At 29.5% G+C, this 17,297-nt stretch overlaps 1 protein-coding gene across 1 annotated transcript in view; it reads left to right on the top strand.

The window, feature by feature from the left end:
* Positions 1 to 1,144: 1,144 nt before the first annotated feature.
* The window catches only part of LOC111635711 (relaxin receptor 1-like), a 33,874-nt gene continuing 17,721 nt past the window's right edge, over positions 1,145 to 17,297 (top strand). Inside the window, exon 1 of the mRNA XM_023380757.1 lies at positions 1,145 to 1,339. Coding sequence (XP_023236525.1) covers positions 1,258 to 1,339 — 82 coding nt within the window. The 5' untranslated portion in view covers positions 1,145 to 1,257. The remainder of the gene's footprint in view (positions 1,340 to 17,297) is intronic.

Raw genomic sequence — 17,297 nt, 5'->3', positions numbered from 1 at the left:
AAAAATTTAAACGCTTTAAAAATATATATATAATTTAATCTTTCGTAGGTTACGCTGTCGAGGATTTACAGAATCTATTATTCAAATATACAAAGGTTACGAATGTAAGTTTCGTTATAAAAAAGCTGTAAAAATGAATAATTCAGCGGTATTTTTATCTTTTTTTTTAACACTTTTTATACGAATTTATCATTCAAATATAGATATTTATATGAAATTACATAGATTGAAGTGAAGCTTCGTTACTAAAACACGTACAGTACGTGAAAAAGACTAAAAAAATACGTAATTTCGGCATTCAAGGAGGGTTATTTTATATATTTACAACAATTTCTATACAGATTTATCATTCAAATATAGATATATACGTAAAATTACATATATACGAGTGTAACTTTCGATACAAAAAGCTATAAAAGTATTATAATTTCGAGATTTTCGATGTATTTTTTTACGTATTTATAGAGATGTGTAACCGAATCTGTCAATCAAAAGTAAAATATATATAAAATTACAGAGAATACAAGTATAACTTTCATGTTTTATTAGATATAAACTAAAAGAACATTACGTTAAGATTCCATTATTATTCCAATGGTAATATTTGCTGAGCTAACTAAACTGTACAGATCAAATTCCTCTGTATACATTCTGTACAGATGAAAGAATTATACTTAACAGAAATCTAATACAAAAAGCAATTATAGATTTAATCATCCATTAATAAAATTATTTACTTTTTCCCCCAAATTCAAATTAATGTATTAGTTTTACATAAATGTTTTTAATTTCGGTAATTTTTGAATTAGAAACAAAGAAAAAAAATTAGTTATATTTAGTTTAACGAGTATATTTAAGAAAGAATGCTTTAATTTTCAAATGAAAAACAAAAAAAAAAAATAATAATAACTTTAAAATATTTAATAAAGTAATTAAATAAAAAAAAAATGAAAGACAAAAGGCATGCGAATGACATTAATTTTTCTTTTATTTTTCGTATTTCAGATCCACTTCCGTTGTCTGTCCTGTTGCTTTTCTGACGTCACAATTACTTAGCCCAATGGCTGCAAAGCGAGGCAAAGCATACCGGGAAGGAGCACCGTCGGAGCGCGTGGTGACTGTAATTGTTGCAGAGGGCGCTGTGACAGAATAGGGTGACGATTATAAACTGGGACCGGGAAGAATTGCCAGAGTTTGTGGTACTCTCACATCCTATCCCGAGTGACGATGGATGTGCAAGTCACGTGGTAAATCAGGATGTGGATGTCCTACATCTCTTGGCCTATCCTATGGATCCTTACAACGGCATCCCTCTACTGCTCGGCCCAAGATCACGCTAGTGAGTTTTTAATTTGTTTCTGCCTTTATATTATTTTAATTATAGGGTATTCTATTGGAATATCCCTAAATTTACTCACCCACCAGACGGGTATTTCCATCAATCCACCTGTAGATTCTAAGATTGTATTCTTACACACGACTTAACGTGACAATTCAGTTAAAATAATTCATTTCGCTCTCCCTATCATAAATAATTAGAAAGAACGTTAACAGGGCAATCTGCGGTTTTGCAACTTATCTAATTCCATTTACTCCACCTTCTGAAAGAGGATTTCAATTTTTATTCTTTCTGATTAATCGCAGTCACGATCATAACTGACGTCACACATAAATAACAAACGTCGAGTTAATTAGTTAGGTTTTTATTTTTTTATTCTTTCTTCACATATTTTAAATGTTTAATCGAAAGAAAAATCCAATTTCCAACCAATTACTTAAGTGCATATGATTCATAATTTTATATACCACCGAGTGTCTATAAGTAAACATAAAACTCCGGTACTAATTGTAGAATTTAATAAAGTGAATATGTAATTTTCTTACTCATATAAATTGGAATTAATACAAAAGAATTAATTTAATGAAGAGATAATAGTTTCTACTCCCTATTGTACTTAAAGTTACCATGTAGTAAAGTAAACAAAATTCATAATTGCTTTGCTTTCAACCTTGCTTATCACTTTATACAAGATTTTCCAATTGAAACTAATGGAATAGACTTTATATACCACACAAAAACATAAGCAAAACTAAATATCTCTACATAATACGGCGGTGCTTAAGGTATTATACATGACATTATTAAAGGATAATTGCATATAGATATTGTAAAAATATTTACTCTTTCTTTCTTCTCTAGAGATCATAAGTTATTTATAAGCTTGCTTACATGTTTTGCTGTAAACATAAGATTCATTTGCTCTTTTTTTTTCTGTATACACGAGAATACAACTCAATATAAAGAATAGAAAATGAATCAATCGTTGTTGTTCCAGCGAAGCTTGCATAGGGAGAAAGAAAAGACAAACTTGAAAAAAGGAATTTAATACAAGAAATAAAAACATTTCCCTTCCCTGTTCCTTTTGTTTTCTTCCTCAGTTTAGAAGAAAATAAAATATCTAATATGTTTTTCAAGGAAATGGAATTGCAACTAAATCTAAATATAACGATATAACTTTGTAAAAAATGAGATGTTACCCCCCTTTCTACTAGGCCCTTGATAAAAGAAAAACCGTATTTTTTAGAAAGGGCCCACTTTTACGAGGCCTCAAAAACACTTGTTACGAATTACTCATTTTTGTATATTAAGGGATAACCTTCTATTATACTGGGCCTCAAGAATGTAAGAGAGGCCCTGCTCTTACCTTATATTTAATTACATTTGTGTTTGTTAAGGTTTAAAATAACCGGTTAAGGAGCAGGAGCAATCTCTTTTATATTAATAATGGAAGGAAAGGTAAGGAAATCATTAATTAATGCGATACCTTTGCATTGATGCAGTGAGAGGAGTGCTAATACTTTTATTAAATTTGAAGACAATTGCGTATATTTTAACTATTATTATTAATATTTTTTTTAATTTTGGGGTGACGAAGGAAGGACCTTCCTGCAAAATTTCTCTCTCTTGCATCTGCTTTTTCTTCTCTTTTTATTGAACCTTTCGTTACACTTTCGGTCAGTGAAACTGGTTGTCATAGAAACAGTCTCAGGTAAGATTCGGTAGATGATTCGAGTTCAGCGTCCCCTCTCGGTTAATAAACGAACTATTTTTTCCCGGGGAAATTTTTTTCTTTTTTTTTCCTAGTCGAGAGATCGGAAAAATTCGATGAAGTGGAGAATTGACTTATTTTTTTGATATTATTCGAAAATGTAAAGCTATAATAATGATTATTTTAGTAGAATAATATCAAAATTAACTAGTGGAGGGGTCGAAAGACGGGTGCATGTTACATGCACCCGTCTTTCGATTCTTCGACACTATGGACCCCTTAACATACGATTGATGCAGCAATTTCGACTCATTTATAACGTTTAAACGCACGGAAAATGAGCTTAAAATATAAATAAAAGTGTAAATTTTAATAAATTCTCACCCTTTTGTGTGTGTGTGTGTGTGTGTTTTTTAAATTTATTTTAAGGGGGGAAAAAGAAGAGGAAGGGATTATCGGGAAAATCAATCCAGAACGCATTTAGGAAATCCATCTGTGCAATGGCAGATTGTTCTCTTCGGACTTATCTTGTTATTCCTTGACGGAAATTGCTTAGCAAACGACCATACAGAACCGGAAGTGGAACGATTTAAAATGGAGGTGCGAATTCGTTTATATCTGATAAGATGACAGATATGGCAGTTAAGGTATAATAGATAATGCATTCGGCTGAATTAACATCGATAAATGCCAGCATCAAACATATCCAAATGGCATCCTCCGGTACGTGAATAAAAATCTCTCTCTCTCCTTTTATTTAATTCCAAGGCATCTTAATCACCATTATTATACGAGAAAGTTGTGAGTCCAACATCACAAAATCGTTTAACTTTTCTGGAATTTCACTTCTTTCAACCATAATATTTAGCTTTATTCTCATTTAAAAGCCACTCTACTATGCCTATACATTAGGAAATTTATTCTTTTTATATATTTTTCTTCCTTATTATTTTTTATAATATTATTTTAGATATAGGATTACATAAAGTTTCTACGTTAATCTTCATATAAAATTCCTGGAAGAGGATGAGGATTTTTCCAAATTAAGATGAAAGATTTAAGGATAATTAAATTATCTAGAATGGCCTAACCAGATTTTCCTAATCTTAAAGAAGATTTTTCGAAAGAATGTTTAGACTTTTAATTAAAGAATCTCCTCTTAAATACGATTATTCGGGTTACAAAATCTTCTAAAATACGTTGAAAATATCCGCAGAATTTAAGGAAATTTCCTTTAATTTATTATGGAAATATAAAACTAAACAATATAAGTGACTTGTCATTGTTTATAGGCGTTTGATATTGAGTTTACAGCATATATATTTCAATCCAATTACGCGGTTCGATGCCAATTCTTCTAATTTATTTAGATACGTTATACAGTAGGAAGACTTGGAGGAATTTTGACAGTGCGAGACGATGATGGACGAGCAGGAATCTTCATCATCTCTCAGGATACAGTTAAGCCACCATACCTGGCCATATAACTCCTTTCCGTTTCCACAATCGTATTGATCGATACGATCGATCCATGTCCGAACTTCAACTAAAAACAGAAACGGAATTTGATAAGTTAGTCTCGTTAGGCGCTCATCTCAACGTAAAATACCCGAATCTATCGCTAGAAACCACGTAAAAGTGTGGAAAAATCGTTAAAAACTTTAATTTTTTATAGAGATTTTTGATCAAGGAAGAAATCGTGGTAAGATTCTAGCAAGTAAGTTCATAAACTTCCTTTACACGTAGGAGATAGAAGAGATATCAAGAGAAAATAATGAGGAATTATGGCTCTTATATAGGATTTCGATAATCGCATGCAAACAAATTACATTGTAAGCTTAGATGGAGAGGGTTGCTTAACGTGACGTATTAAGATTTTAAAATTATTTTCTTCGCTGTTTAGGAGAATGATAACATTTCTAGAGTTTTATCGATTCATTTTGCAACTTAAAACTAATATCGTCGTAATAATGCCCTGTGTGGTAATTATTTTCTCTATGTTAACCGGAAATTACATACATTTTCATGCTATTACTCGTGAAGCAATCACGTGTGGAAAAGTTAATATTGGTTAAGTTTTGAATTAATTTTTCGTCAGAATTCAGGCAGTTTCTAGTTTAAAATATATTTATATATAATTATTAATCGTATAAATATATTTTATAAACCTCGTAAAGTGCTGATTGTATAAATACATAGGCTTATTTCTAGCAATTTTTGCTTGTTTCTTCATTCAATTTAACCGTCGGTATGTCTGTTCTTGAGGTTTCTTTGTAATTGTAAGACTCAGAAGTTGGCAGTTTCGCCGCCTCAGGAGGGTTGAGAATCAATGCTGTATATTGTTAAGATTATTGCGTTTGTGACAGACATTCTTCTCGTATAGTTTCATATTAAAGTTGCGCTTCTTTCAGATATTTAGATGCAAATTTTGCCTTTTCTTTTGGGGATTTTAAGTTTATCTTTTGATAATCGGAAAAATTAAAACTGAAATTTTGTATTCGTTTTGCCTGAACGTTTGTCTGTTTGTCTGAAAAACTAAAATAAACTCTTTAACTCTAAACTCACTTAAAATATATAAAAATATGTACATATTTTCAATAGTAGATTTAATTATTCTATATTTTTTATTTACTTTTACAGCACTATTTCAATGTCTTTAATTCATCCTTAATGTCACTATTCCTTATATAAGATGGTTTAAAATAAATTTACTTAATTACTCAATGTATAATTAACGTGAAGAGATGAAATTCTATAGAAAGACTTCGTGAAGAAGAAATGCGTTAATTATCATTGCTGTATAAATCTTAGTGTTTTTAATGTGTTCGACAAGGGCGATTCACCTCGAGAATTTGCATAATTTCTAAATTTGATTCGACTGCGAAAGACTGGCATATAAAAGATCGAGAACCACTGCTCTAAGGATAAAGTCAATTAACGTCACGTCAACCTTAAAGTTGCCTCTAATATTAACAAAAGCATACTTAAGGAAAAAAAAACTAAACGTACACTTTATAAAGACGTACTTTATCTTTCCTTTTTTTTTTTAAATCCAAGTATCATATTTTTCTTGCAATTTTCATTAAACATTTATAACGAAATTGCTACGATAATATTAGACTTTTAAAGCCATTTTTTACATTTAAAAAAGTTTATTTAAATAAAGAAAAGGAGACATATTTAGAAAATAATTGCGAAAGAAGGTTTGGTCTGACCCAAATTAAAAAGTACTAATATACCTATTATCGATAATAGGGAGACCGCTGTATAAATAAAATAAAAAAAACCACGAGAAAGGAAGACAGTTGTGTGTTTAATGGTCTTGGAATGAAAAATGGATCAATTGCGACAAAAATGGAGGGATAAAAACTGTCATTGCGTATCGATATCAAAATATAAAAGGTGAGAAAACAATTGATTCTGATCAAACTTCAAAAACTGTTTAGGTTAATCTCTATCAGTTTTAATCTCCGTTCCGCCCAAAAAAATATCGTTAAATAAAAGAGTTAATATATGATTTTACTTCATTGAACGTGGCATCCTTTCAAGATGGTGCTATCAATAAGGGCACCCCTTTTATAAAGTAAATTTTGCTATGTTAGTAAGGGTATGCCAAACTTCTATGAGAGTTGGAAGAGCACAACGCTCTATAAGGGTATTCTTTTATGAAATAAATGCAATTTTCTGTTTAAAAGAAATCAAAATTACTTTTCTTTTAGAGAAAAGTTTGATGAAGAATTTTTAAAAATGGAATTTTTTTTCTTTATATCAAGTCATCTGGTATTAATGTACTATGAAGCTAGCAATGGATTTTTCGACCTCTAAATGCTCGCCTCAAGTTCTTACTACTTTTTATCACGAGACATTATGTTTCCTATAAATTGATATAGCATCACACAACGAAGAAAAATACTCCATCCATAAACCATAGTTTCACTTTGCTAGATAAGTAATATAATACGGATATGCAAAATTGTAAAGAAGTACCATTTTAAATCACTCTTCACGAGGTCAGGATTCTATTTGTATAGCGATTTAAATGCATAAAATTGTAATAAATATTAAATTCTAAGAACATTGTATGATTTTATGTAATGAAGAAGAGAATGATTTTTTTTTATAGATTAAAAAGTACTTTATGTATATAGGAACTTTAACGTTCTAACAGAGAAGATGGAGAGATTCTCCTGTTTTAACGACGTAATAGCTTAAAATCGGAGTTTATTTTTTGAAAAAATAAATAAAAGTAGAACTTCAAAATAGCGTTAAATTTTCATTCGAATTGTTCTCGATCGTTTCAAATCGTAAAAACGTGATCTGAGTAACTTAAAGCTACTCCGAATCGCATTTAAAGAGAAAGTATTGCTTCCAGCATCTCGATGTTCACACTTTATCGTGCTTCCTTTACAAAATTCTTTAACTCGATATGATTTTCTTTTTAAATATTACATTTCTAGAAAATCCAATTAATTTATTTTCTTTTTATTTTTATTTATTATCGATAAACTTTATCAAGAAGTTTAAGTTTTCTTTTCCCCTTTTTTTTAAAAGGAGATCCCACACACTTAATTTTTCGCTCAAGTTTGGTGCATTATTAGTTAGTTAATAATAATAATAATAATATTATTTTTTTTTTTTTAAATTAAATTGCTTAATTAAAGTCAAAAAATAATAATTCCTTAATAAGCTGTTATGTAAACGAACTTATACAGAAATAGAAGAATTATCTCGAGGAAAATAATTCAAAATTGTTTACAATAGAACGAGGATTTTTAATGAAGTTTTTGTTTCTTTAAAGTTTTGGATATTTTTAGATTTAAAAAACTAACTCAAAATTCAAATATTTAGAAAGTAAATGCTCTAAAAATAAATTTTATTACGATTATTTCGGTTAGAGATTTAAAAAAGGGGTCCAAAATTCTGAAAAATGGGATTCTAATAGTTTATAAAAAGATCCGAAACTTAGAGAAAGACACAACAACTTTGAATATCCAGAAAAATATTCGGAACTTCCCTCCCAAAAAAAAATCCAAAACTCGTAAAATACGGATCCAAAATTCCAGAAAAATGATCTTAAAAAAATCTAGAAAAAGATTCTAAACCCTTAAAAATGTCCCAAGAAGAGCCAAAAAGTAATAAGATCCAAAACGTTCAAAAAAACCCCCAGAAAACGATCCAAAATTCTAAAAAAGACTGAAAACAAACAAGAATTCATATTTAAACGCTTGTCTTTTTGAATTTCTTTAGCGCTTTTGGGTGAATACGAAAAAAAAGAAGGAATTTTTAGAAATTTAAAAAGATTTTCTAAAATAAATAAAATGTATTGAAAACTTTACATTATTTCCATCGTATAATATAACGATGCAATGTAAATTGTATGTTCTACACGACAAATATCTGAAATTCAACTCAACAAACATAAGGAAGAGCAAAAGAAGAAAGGTCATTTGTTGCTTCTTTTGAACCATTGCCAAAAAAAAAAAAAAGAAAAATGACAATAACGACATTTTCTACAGATATCCAATTGAATAATCAAATGTGTTTTCTAATTTTACTTTCAATTTTTAAGCTTTTATGCGGTTGAAACCGACCCTCTGCGAACATTTTATGGTTTATTTTTATTAGTTTCACTTCCTTAAAATTTCTTACATACAAAAAAAAATCAAAAAATGGAGGAGAAAAAAATTCAGAAGAAGATGTAGAAGTATGCAGATGTGCACGAGATTAATGGCATTCATCAGAAGAAAGTTTGACTCATTTCTCTCGGTGCCTTCTTATCGATTTATCCAAAAACCCATCGATTTTTTGTCATTTTCATGCGATTTATACTAAAAACCAGAAGCAGAATTTATTATTTTTATATAAATTTTTCCTTTTCTTTTTTCTTTACCTCGAATGATAATAAGCAAGATATTTTTCTTGTTAAATAACTAGAGTACAATTAAAGTTTCTATTTATATATTGATATATATTTTTAAATATAATTTATATCTCTGGCTTACTAAATGAGTTGTTTTTTTTATTTTTGTGGTCTTTTTTATATTAATAAATTGTTTTTTTTTGGTGTGTCTTTTCGGGTTTTTGATTAGAAAATTTAGAGTGAATTTTTGAACTTTTGATAGAAATTTTTACACTCGATTATGTGGATATTGGTTTTTTTTTAATACAACATTTAATAAACTTAAATAATTAATTAGTGCTAAAAGCGATCAATACGCTTCCATAGACTTACATGCAACTTATGTAGAAGTGTAAGAAAATTTTAAGTTTCTTAATTAATTCGATGGTTTCTCATATTAAAATTCGTTTATTTATTATTGAAAGTTTCGAAATTTTTTATCATCATCCTCCTCCTCCTCTTCCTCCTCCTCATCCTCCTCCTCATCCTCCTCTTCCTCCTCCTCTTCATCCTCATCAGTTATGTTCTATGGTACAATAGTTAAAATTCCTATGAGTTTGTGAATGGTTATGACTAAATATTACTTTTAATATATTAAATTGTGAAGTTTTGATTCTGCATCATCACATTTTTTTTTAATTTTGCAACACTATCATTATGATCATTGATAATAGCGAAAAACAAAAAGAAATTTCAATATCATTATCATTATCATCACCTCTTCCTTCTTTATTATGCAACGGCAACATCAACGCATCTTTATTTTAAATTATCACTATTGTCGCATTTTCTATATTTAAAAAAACAATCTCTAATTTGGTAGGAAACGTTTATAAATAGTAGAAAAATCCTTAAATTGGTAGGAAAAGGTGTGTAAATGGTAGAAAAGAAACGTGTAATCAACGAAACTTCTAAAGAAAACTAAATTTGTATGGTTTTTCTTCCTTCAAATTCAAGCAGCGAATGGATTCAGAATCATTTCATAAACTTAAATTATATTAATAAACGAAAATTCTCAAGTTAATTAATGAAAATTATAATATCCCAATGTTTATATGCTATGTCGGCAGTTAAAACGTTTAATTAAACTTTTATGGATTCGTACAACGAACTAAGAACTTTCAACCAATATATATTGATATATAAAAGTTTTTAGTAGTTCATTATATGAAAATTGGTTGGGTTTTTTATATTATTATTACTTTTTATTCACAAATTTCTTGCACGTAGATTGTCTATCGAAGAATCAAAACTTGAGATGCGAATCATAAACATTTCTCGTAAATTTCCGTTTCTAGTAACGTTTCTTCTACCTATAAATAAAAACATGCTGTTATTTTACAATAATATATTCTTAAAAATAGCAAATATTATCGATTTAAAGGGGGGAGTAACATTTATTTTTCCGGTTTAAATTTCGAAAAAAATCCATCATCTGTGTACTTAATCAAGCCTTTAACGAGTGAAAACAAGGTATAAAAACATAAACAACGCTGTTATTGTCGAGTTAAGAGCTTAATAAAGTAGAATGGAAGCGTAACACGAAAATTATTGACTGGAATATTGTCGTTACGTTTGTGACGTAATATATATATATAAGTAATTATTCGACACCCAGTCACGTGCTTCGAATTGAAATTGGAAAAGATTTTCTAAATGGTTTTTTTTTTCTAATTTGTAGGTTAATAAATCGACCAATCAGAAGTCGCGAAAGAAAATTCTTTCAACAATAGTATTGCTTTGTGTATATTAATTAAACGAGATTATCGAGTTCGGGGTAACTGATTGGTTGTCATGGTGACGAACAGCGTGAGGTCATCCTGATCGATTTATTAGTATGACTCGATTTTGCGGTTGCTTTAAATGAATTATTCTGATCATTTTATCCAATCAGAAATGCATAAACAACGGCACGTGCCTAGGTCATCTCTCGTAATAACATTTTTTTTTTCTTTCGAAACATTCGCGCTCTTCCTACTCCTTGAGATGAGACTCGGATGTTAGAGGCAGAGTTATATACGTTTGGTTTTACCAACCTCAATTTTACGTCATTAACCTCATTTTTCACCTAAAAATTGCCAAAAATTTAGATTTTAAAATGAATTTCCTCAAGTTTTTCTCGTTCTTAAGACTAAATATTTAATATAAAGTATATCAAAGAGGTGTATATAGAGAGGGAGTAACCGGATAACCTGTTTAACTGCTAGAATTTATATGATGTATGTGTTAAAAAATGGGATAGGAGGAAAATTCCGTAGGTCCTCTAGGTCATATAGAGGCACGCGTAAAGGAGTTCCCCACAGAAAAACGAACGTTCCGAATGACGACTCGTATAGGTAATTACTTATAACTAATTTTATTTATTAAATGGTCCGTTCGGACGCCATGACACGTCGTTAATTGAGGTCAGGGACTAAAAACAATTCCATTAAGCCTAGTTATCCGATCCGTCTTCATTTCGACTTCCTCGTTGTTCGATTCCTTGTTACAATGCCTAAAGTCGTCATGGCAACCACCTATACATCCTCTAGGTGCTCTGAAAGTGTTTCCGTGTCATCTGATTTTCACCTGGCTAATTAAGAGTTTCGGCTAGTGGAGTAAAAAAGGGCAATTTTTTATTCTTCCCACATTTAGGAAACGACATTTTACAACGCCATCGAGTAAAATTGGCAGTTTAAATGATTAAACATCGTCCGGGGGTGAACGATTCGAATGGATTTTTACAATAATCCAGCATCTAAATGGTTGATTTTTCGTGTTACACGTGAGGTTTGTTGATCCTACTCCGTTACAGAAAGCAATTTATAAACATATACACCGACTTTCATTAAATACAGCTGGATTTAATTACAATTCTGATCATTTCTAAATCAACGTTCCACTAACCTTTTGATATTTAAATTAGCTGAATAAAACACATTTGTCTGAATGTATTTTGTGTATATATTTTTATATGTATATAAGTATATTTATTTATTTGTTGTATAAAAGAGATGATTTTTATCGATATGGAAGTGTTATTTTTAGAAACTGAATCCATTTAAAATACAGACAATCAATATTTTAAACGGTAGATACTCGTACGATATGTGTGTGACCCGTAAGAGAAAAATCGCTTCCGATAAATTGGCATCATTAAGTGTGTTTCCTCCGTGCAAATGGAGATAATTACAGTGAACATATGTGTTTAAATAATTTATTGCTCATCTGGTTTATAATAATTTGCTTGGGATACAAAATACGTATCGAATTTGATTTGTTTTCGTGGAAGAAAAATGCCTTTTTTTCTTCGAAATTTCTCTGTCTTGATGTGACCTTTCGTGTGTTTCTTATAAAAATGCATAAATAAAATTATTTTATTTTGCAAATTTCTAACTAATTCGTTAGTTTTTCAAGACCATTTTCCTACAAATACACAGGTAAATTAACAATAGAAGCAGTTAAATCTCCATAACTATGTAACTTGTGTTACATATAAAGATGAGAAGAATTTGCTAACTTATGCTGCAAGTTTTGATGGTTTCTAACCAAATAATTTGAAAAATTAATTATAAAGACATTAAATGTTTAATTAATAAAGGTATTAAAGATAATAATTAATAATAAAGGCATTTAACCTCCGTGTAACTATGTATGCTACATAATTAAAAATCGTTATTTTCTATTGATGAAAATACTTGACCTTCTGTTGCAAATCTTTAAATTTTTTAATTACTTCGTTCGTTTGTCTGACCACAAGATTTTATAAAAGGTGAGTACGAATATAAGCTTATATAATCATCAAATTTAACGTTTAAAAAGAAAAAAGAAACACATAAAATTGCATAAAATTAAGTAATAAAAGCTCATTATAAAATTATTAATGTTAATGCAGTAAAAAGATGTTAAGATAAGCAGTTGAAATGAGGAAAAAACGCAAAAAAAAACTACTTACTTTATTTCCTGATAAAAATCGTGAAAAAAATCAATGAAAATTAGATGAAGAGTGGAGTAAATAGTTCAAAGTGAGATTAGATATATAAAAGAGTGATGGAAAAATATTATCGAATAGGAAAAACTATAACAATAAATAATGATGTTTGAATAATGTAGTTGAATAATTCCTGAAAGAGATAAGTTTGATGAATTATGCATCATGTCGGATAAAGTGAACAATGCTTGATAAATACTCGATATTCGAACAGAAAACTTGTTAAGAAATTCAACTTTTATTTTCTTTATTTTCTTGTTTTTATTTCTGAAATTTGTTAGTGATGGGTTCTATCCAACTGTCAAAAGATTAAATGGAAGATGTGTAAATGCTCTGCATCAGTATCGTATACTTATGCATAAGAAGAAATCGAGTGAGTGAGATGAAAAATGTAAATAAGTAAAGCAGAAATACTCATGAATATAAAGAATATAACTCGTTTTTTTTTTTAATTTTTAAAATATTCATTTAAATTCTGTACTTTTCTATTCGAGTTTCTTGGTAGAATTAACTCTTCACACTTTTCTCTCGTGCCCTTTATGGGTAATGCCAGGCCCAAAATAAACCAAATGTGGAAAGAGAATTAATAGATCATCAATGAAAATTTCTATGAGGAAGCGAATTCTCTCTATCATAAATTCAGTCCTACTTGGCTCCTATTTTATGACATTCAAACAAACACTTGATGCTTATTTTATCTCTTCGCTCCCCCTCATTTCAACATCTGGCAATGCCACTATGTGGAGTCCATTCCTCACTTGTCAGACCTACTTTAATTATGGTCTTCTTTACTTACAATAAGCTGGGGGTTCTGGTTAATTAATAAATCTAATAGGAACTCGAATCCTGGCCCTACAGTATTATTTACATACCTCGAGTTTTAGTTTAAGGTCTCATTCTTCTATTATTTATTGGTCTTATACATTATAGGAACTCAACAAATCTAGATACAGCTTTGGGCTGTCTGTCGTCATTTGTTGGAAATATTAACAATAAATAAATAAATAAAAATGAAATTACAGATAAATCGTTATTCATTCTATATTATTGGGGTCAGAAGATAATTTGTTTTGTCATAAAAATATTTTTGTGTCATTAGATTTGTTATATAATTATCTCTTAAGTGGAGTAAAGAAGGGAGTATTATACAGGAAAAAATGTGCTTTTAATAACAAATTAAATAAAACTTTCGAACTTTTTATTGATTTTTATTATCTCTTTCATCGTATTTCTTGATCCAAATGTAGAAATTAATTACGATATGTCATCAATCGTTTTCATTGATCATCCTTGATATGAGGACTGAGGTCTGTCACGAATATAAGGGCCACACTCCTCCTAAAACCGTTAAAATAAAAGAATAAAATCAATATTTATCACCAATTATCAAGAGAAATATTAATTTATATCATTTTCGCATCATGCTTTTTTACATAAAAGACTAAATTTTGTGGCCCCTTTGCACCTGAGGCTGAACCAAATAGACTTGTTGACTTCCTTTCATCTAGGCCCAATTGGTAGATTATACTGTATATTTAAAACATCAATTAAGAATTTGTAAAACAGCTTATTGGGCTGCAATTTTCAGATTGCAGACTTATCGTCCATCTGTCCGGCCGTCTGTCCTTTGTTAATCTCGATAATGGAATTAGAAAGATGAGACTAGATATGTAAAGCTTAGGGGTCTGAGAGCCTGATTGACTATAAACCACGTGATGTAAGTCACGTGGTATATAGATAATCAGGCAACATGAAAGTGATATACAATTTCCCTAAGAAAAATTGTAAAAGGTAGGCCCAAATAGAAGAGGACCGGCAGGACCATTTGGCCTAATCTCTGGACACGAGAGAAGCCCGAAATTTAGATTTTTATACAAAAACACAATATGAAAGTAATTTATGTAAAATTTACCTCAAAATTTCAATATTTATGCCCAAATAGAAGGGGTCCATCGGAGCCAATTTGCTTAGTTCCCTGAAAGGCCACAAAGGGCCCTTCAGATTTAATCTTTTATGCAAAAAATACTGCATGAAAGTGATTTAAAAGAAAATTTCTTGCAAATATGTCATTCGTTTTGAATAACGAAATTAATTTTTGATGAAAAATGACACACGTAATATATGTGATTCATTAAATAAATCATGAATATTTTTCTTCACTGATAATTTAGATGAATTTTCTACAAATTTATCATTGATAATGGCAATTTTCAATTAGTTAATGCGATAATTTCATGACTATATTTGAATAAAAATTTTAATTTCGTGTCAGAAATTTGCGTGAAATAAATAGAATAAAGTAGAATAAATTAATATATTATGTAATTTCGAATTTTTTTTCCTTAAGGTTTTTAACAAAAATCTCATCTCCAAGAATAAATTTGCTGAGATTTGCTGGATCTAAGGCTAAAAATAGTGCCTAAATTTTAGTACTGTTTATAGTTTTATCGCATATGGAAAATAGAAGTTAAGGTGAGAAGTTATAGCTTTTTATAGAAGTAAAAGTTAATTACAATTGATGAAATTAATAGCAATTAGGCTTAAATGAAGAAAAAATGCTTTACAGTTTTCATAAAATGACTTTTATATAGCAATTCTCAGCTTCATTTAAGTAGAATTATTACAATTTTTAGAATTATTTTTGTACTTTATATAACACGAATGAAAAATTTATTACCTTTTTATGTGCAATAATTAAATTAATTGGCATTTCTGAGAAAAATTACTTAAAAACTACATTGTTAGAAGAAACCTGTAATTTGATAGAAAGAAATCTCTAAAGGAAAATACTTGTGTTTTTTATATGTTTTTCTTCAAGTTCTAAAAAACCATTAGATTCAGAATCATTCTATTTATGTAAAATATTAAATTTTGAGGCCTTTCTGTGTCTTAGGCCCAAATCAAATGGCCCTACTGAATTCTCTCTCTTTGTCTGACCTAATGTTAAACTAGTTTTTCTTATTAATTTTTTTTTTTGAAAAAAAACAAATATTTTAACTTATTACAGTTTAAATTTTTTCGAACGATGTAAATATTAAATAATAATAAATTTATCTCGTATAGGCCTATAAGTTTTTAATTAAAAGAATAGTTTCCATAACCTATAAATGAAATTGATGTTTTCATCCTTTTCGATTTTCAATATTAATGTTGTTTCTTCAATTATAGAAACTCGAACTATGGTATTGATTAAGACCAGAAAAACTAATAGTAAAAATTGATCATTCGTTTAAACTTTTCCTTTTAAAATACAGTCAATTGTAAGCGAACCAACAAAATACGAAAAAAAAAAATTAGAAAATAAAAAATAGAATTAAACTAAGCAGAATAAATGTTCTGTGTTTAGAGAACATAGGCAGTCCTGCGTAATTTATGGAAGATATCACGTAATTAACATTTTAAAAAATGGTTTATAATGATTGGTTAGAGAAATAGATTTCGTCAAAAGTAGGCGTTTCTTTTAATCAATTTGATTGAAATCTTGTTTATATTTCAGAGAACCACCTATTGACGTTTTTGTTTCTTGTGATAAATTTTAATAAATCTTATATTGTCTTACTTCAAAACTGAAGAACTGATGTTAATGAAGGAAAATAATAATATATAATGGAAGATAATCATTCTTCATATCTTTGTTATTATACGTTTGAAGATTAATGTAGAGAATGGCCCACAAAAAGTCAGTTAATTTTAAGATTTAACGGTTAGTAATTCAATCGTTTCTGAATCACAAATGTTAAATAATCTTAAATACAGTCGACTCCCCTATAACACGGTAGATACGTTCCGGTTTTTATGAATCCATTTTCTACGAGTCCAGCCAATCATAGCCAATCACGTATGCAGTTTACGGACTACGGCTGTTTGAAAGGTTTCTTTCATAAAATTAATTGATTCTAGACTAATTCGACTCAACATTTCCAAAATATGTATAATTTTTTGGGGAATAATCCATATAAACTATGCTATAAACAAAAAAACTGTAGGATTACTTACCGAGCGTGCACCGTTCGACCGCGCCAGTGCTTAAGCTTGTTTTCGTCGTGGAGCTTGTTATCTAATGGCGCTAGCGTGCTTCCTGATAAATTATCTTTTTTGCGAAAAATTCGCTGAACTTTGGAGGCATCATTAATATAAATATAATTTTTATGGACGTTAAATAATAAATGGTTTTTAGTAGGTCCGCTGCTCGTTTAAACTCAACGGTTTGTACAATATCCGCTATTGGTCTAGATTCGACCAATCCTGTCGCGACACGAGTCGGCGATGATGTTTTACCGAATTATACGAGTTTTTTTAGCATGTTTGTACGAATACTGTCGCAATTTTTTCGCCGTGATATAGGAATCCGAACTATAGGAACCCGTGTTATAGGGGG

Source organism: Centruroides sculpturatus, unplaced genomic scaffold (genome assembly GCF_000671375.1).
Source record: "Centruroides sculpturatus isolate CEXI.00-Female unplaced genomic scaffold, Cexi_2.0 scaffold1028, whole genome shotgun sequence".
NCBI classification, from domain to species: domain Eukaryota; kingdom Metazoa; phylum Arthropoda; class Arachnida; order Scorpiones; family Buthidae; genus Centruroides; species Centruroides sculpturatus.
Note: the sequence above shows the minus strand (reverse complement) of the source record. Positions and strands in the feature narration are given on the sequence as shown.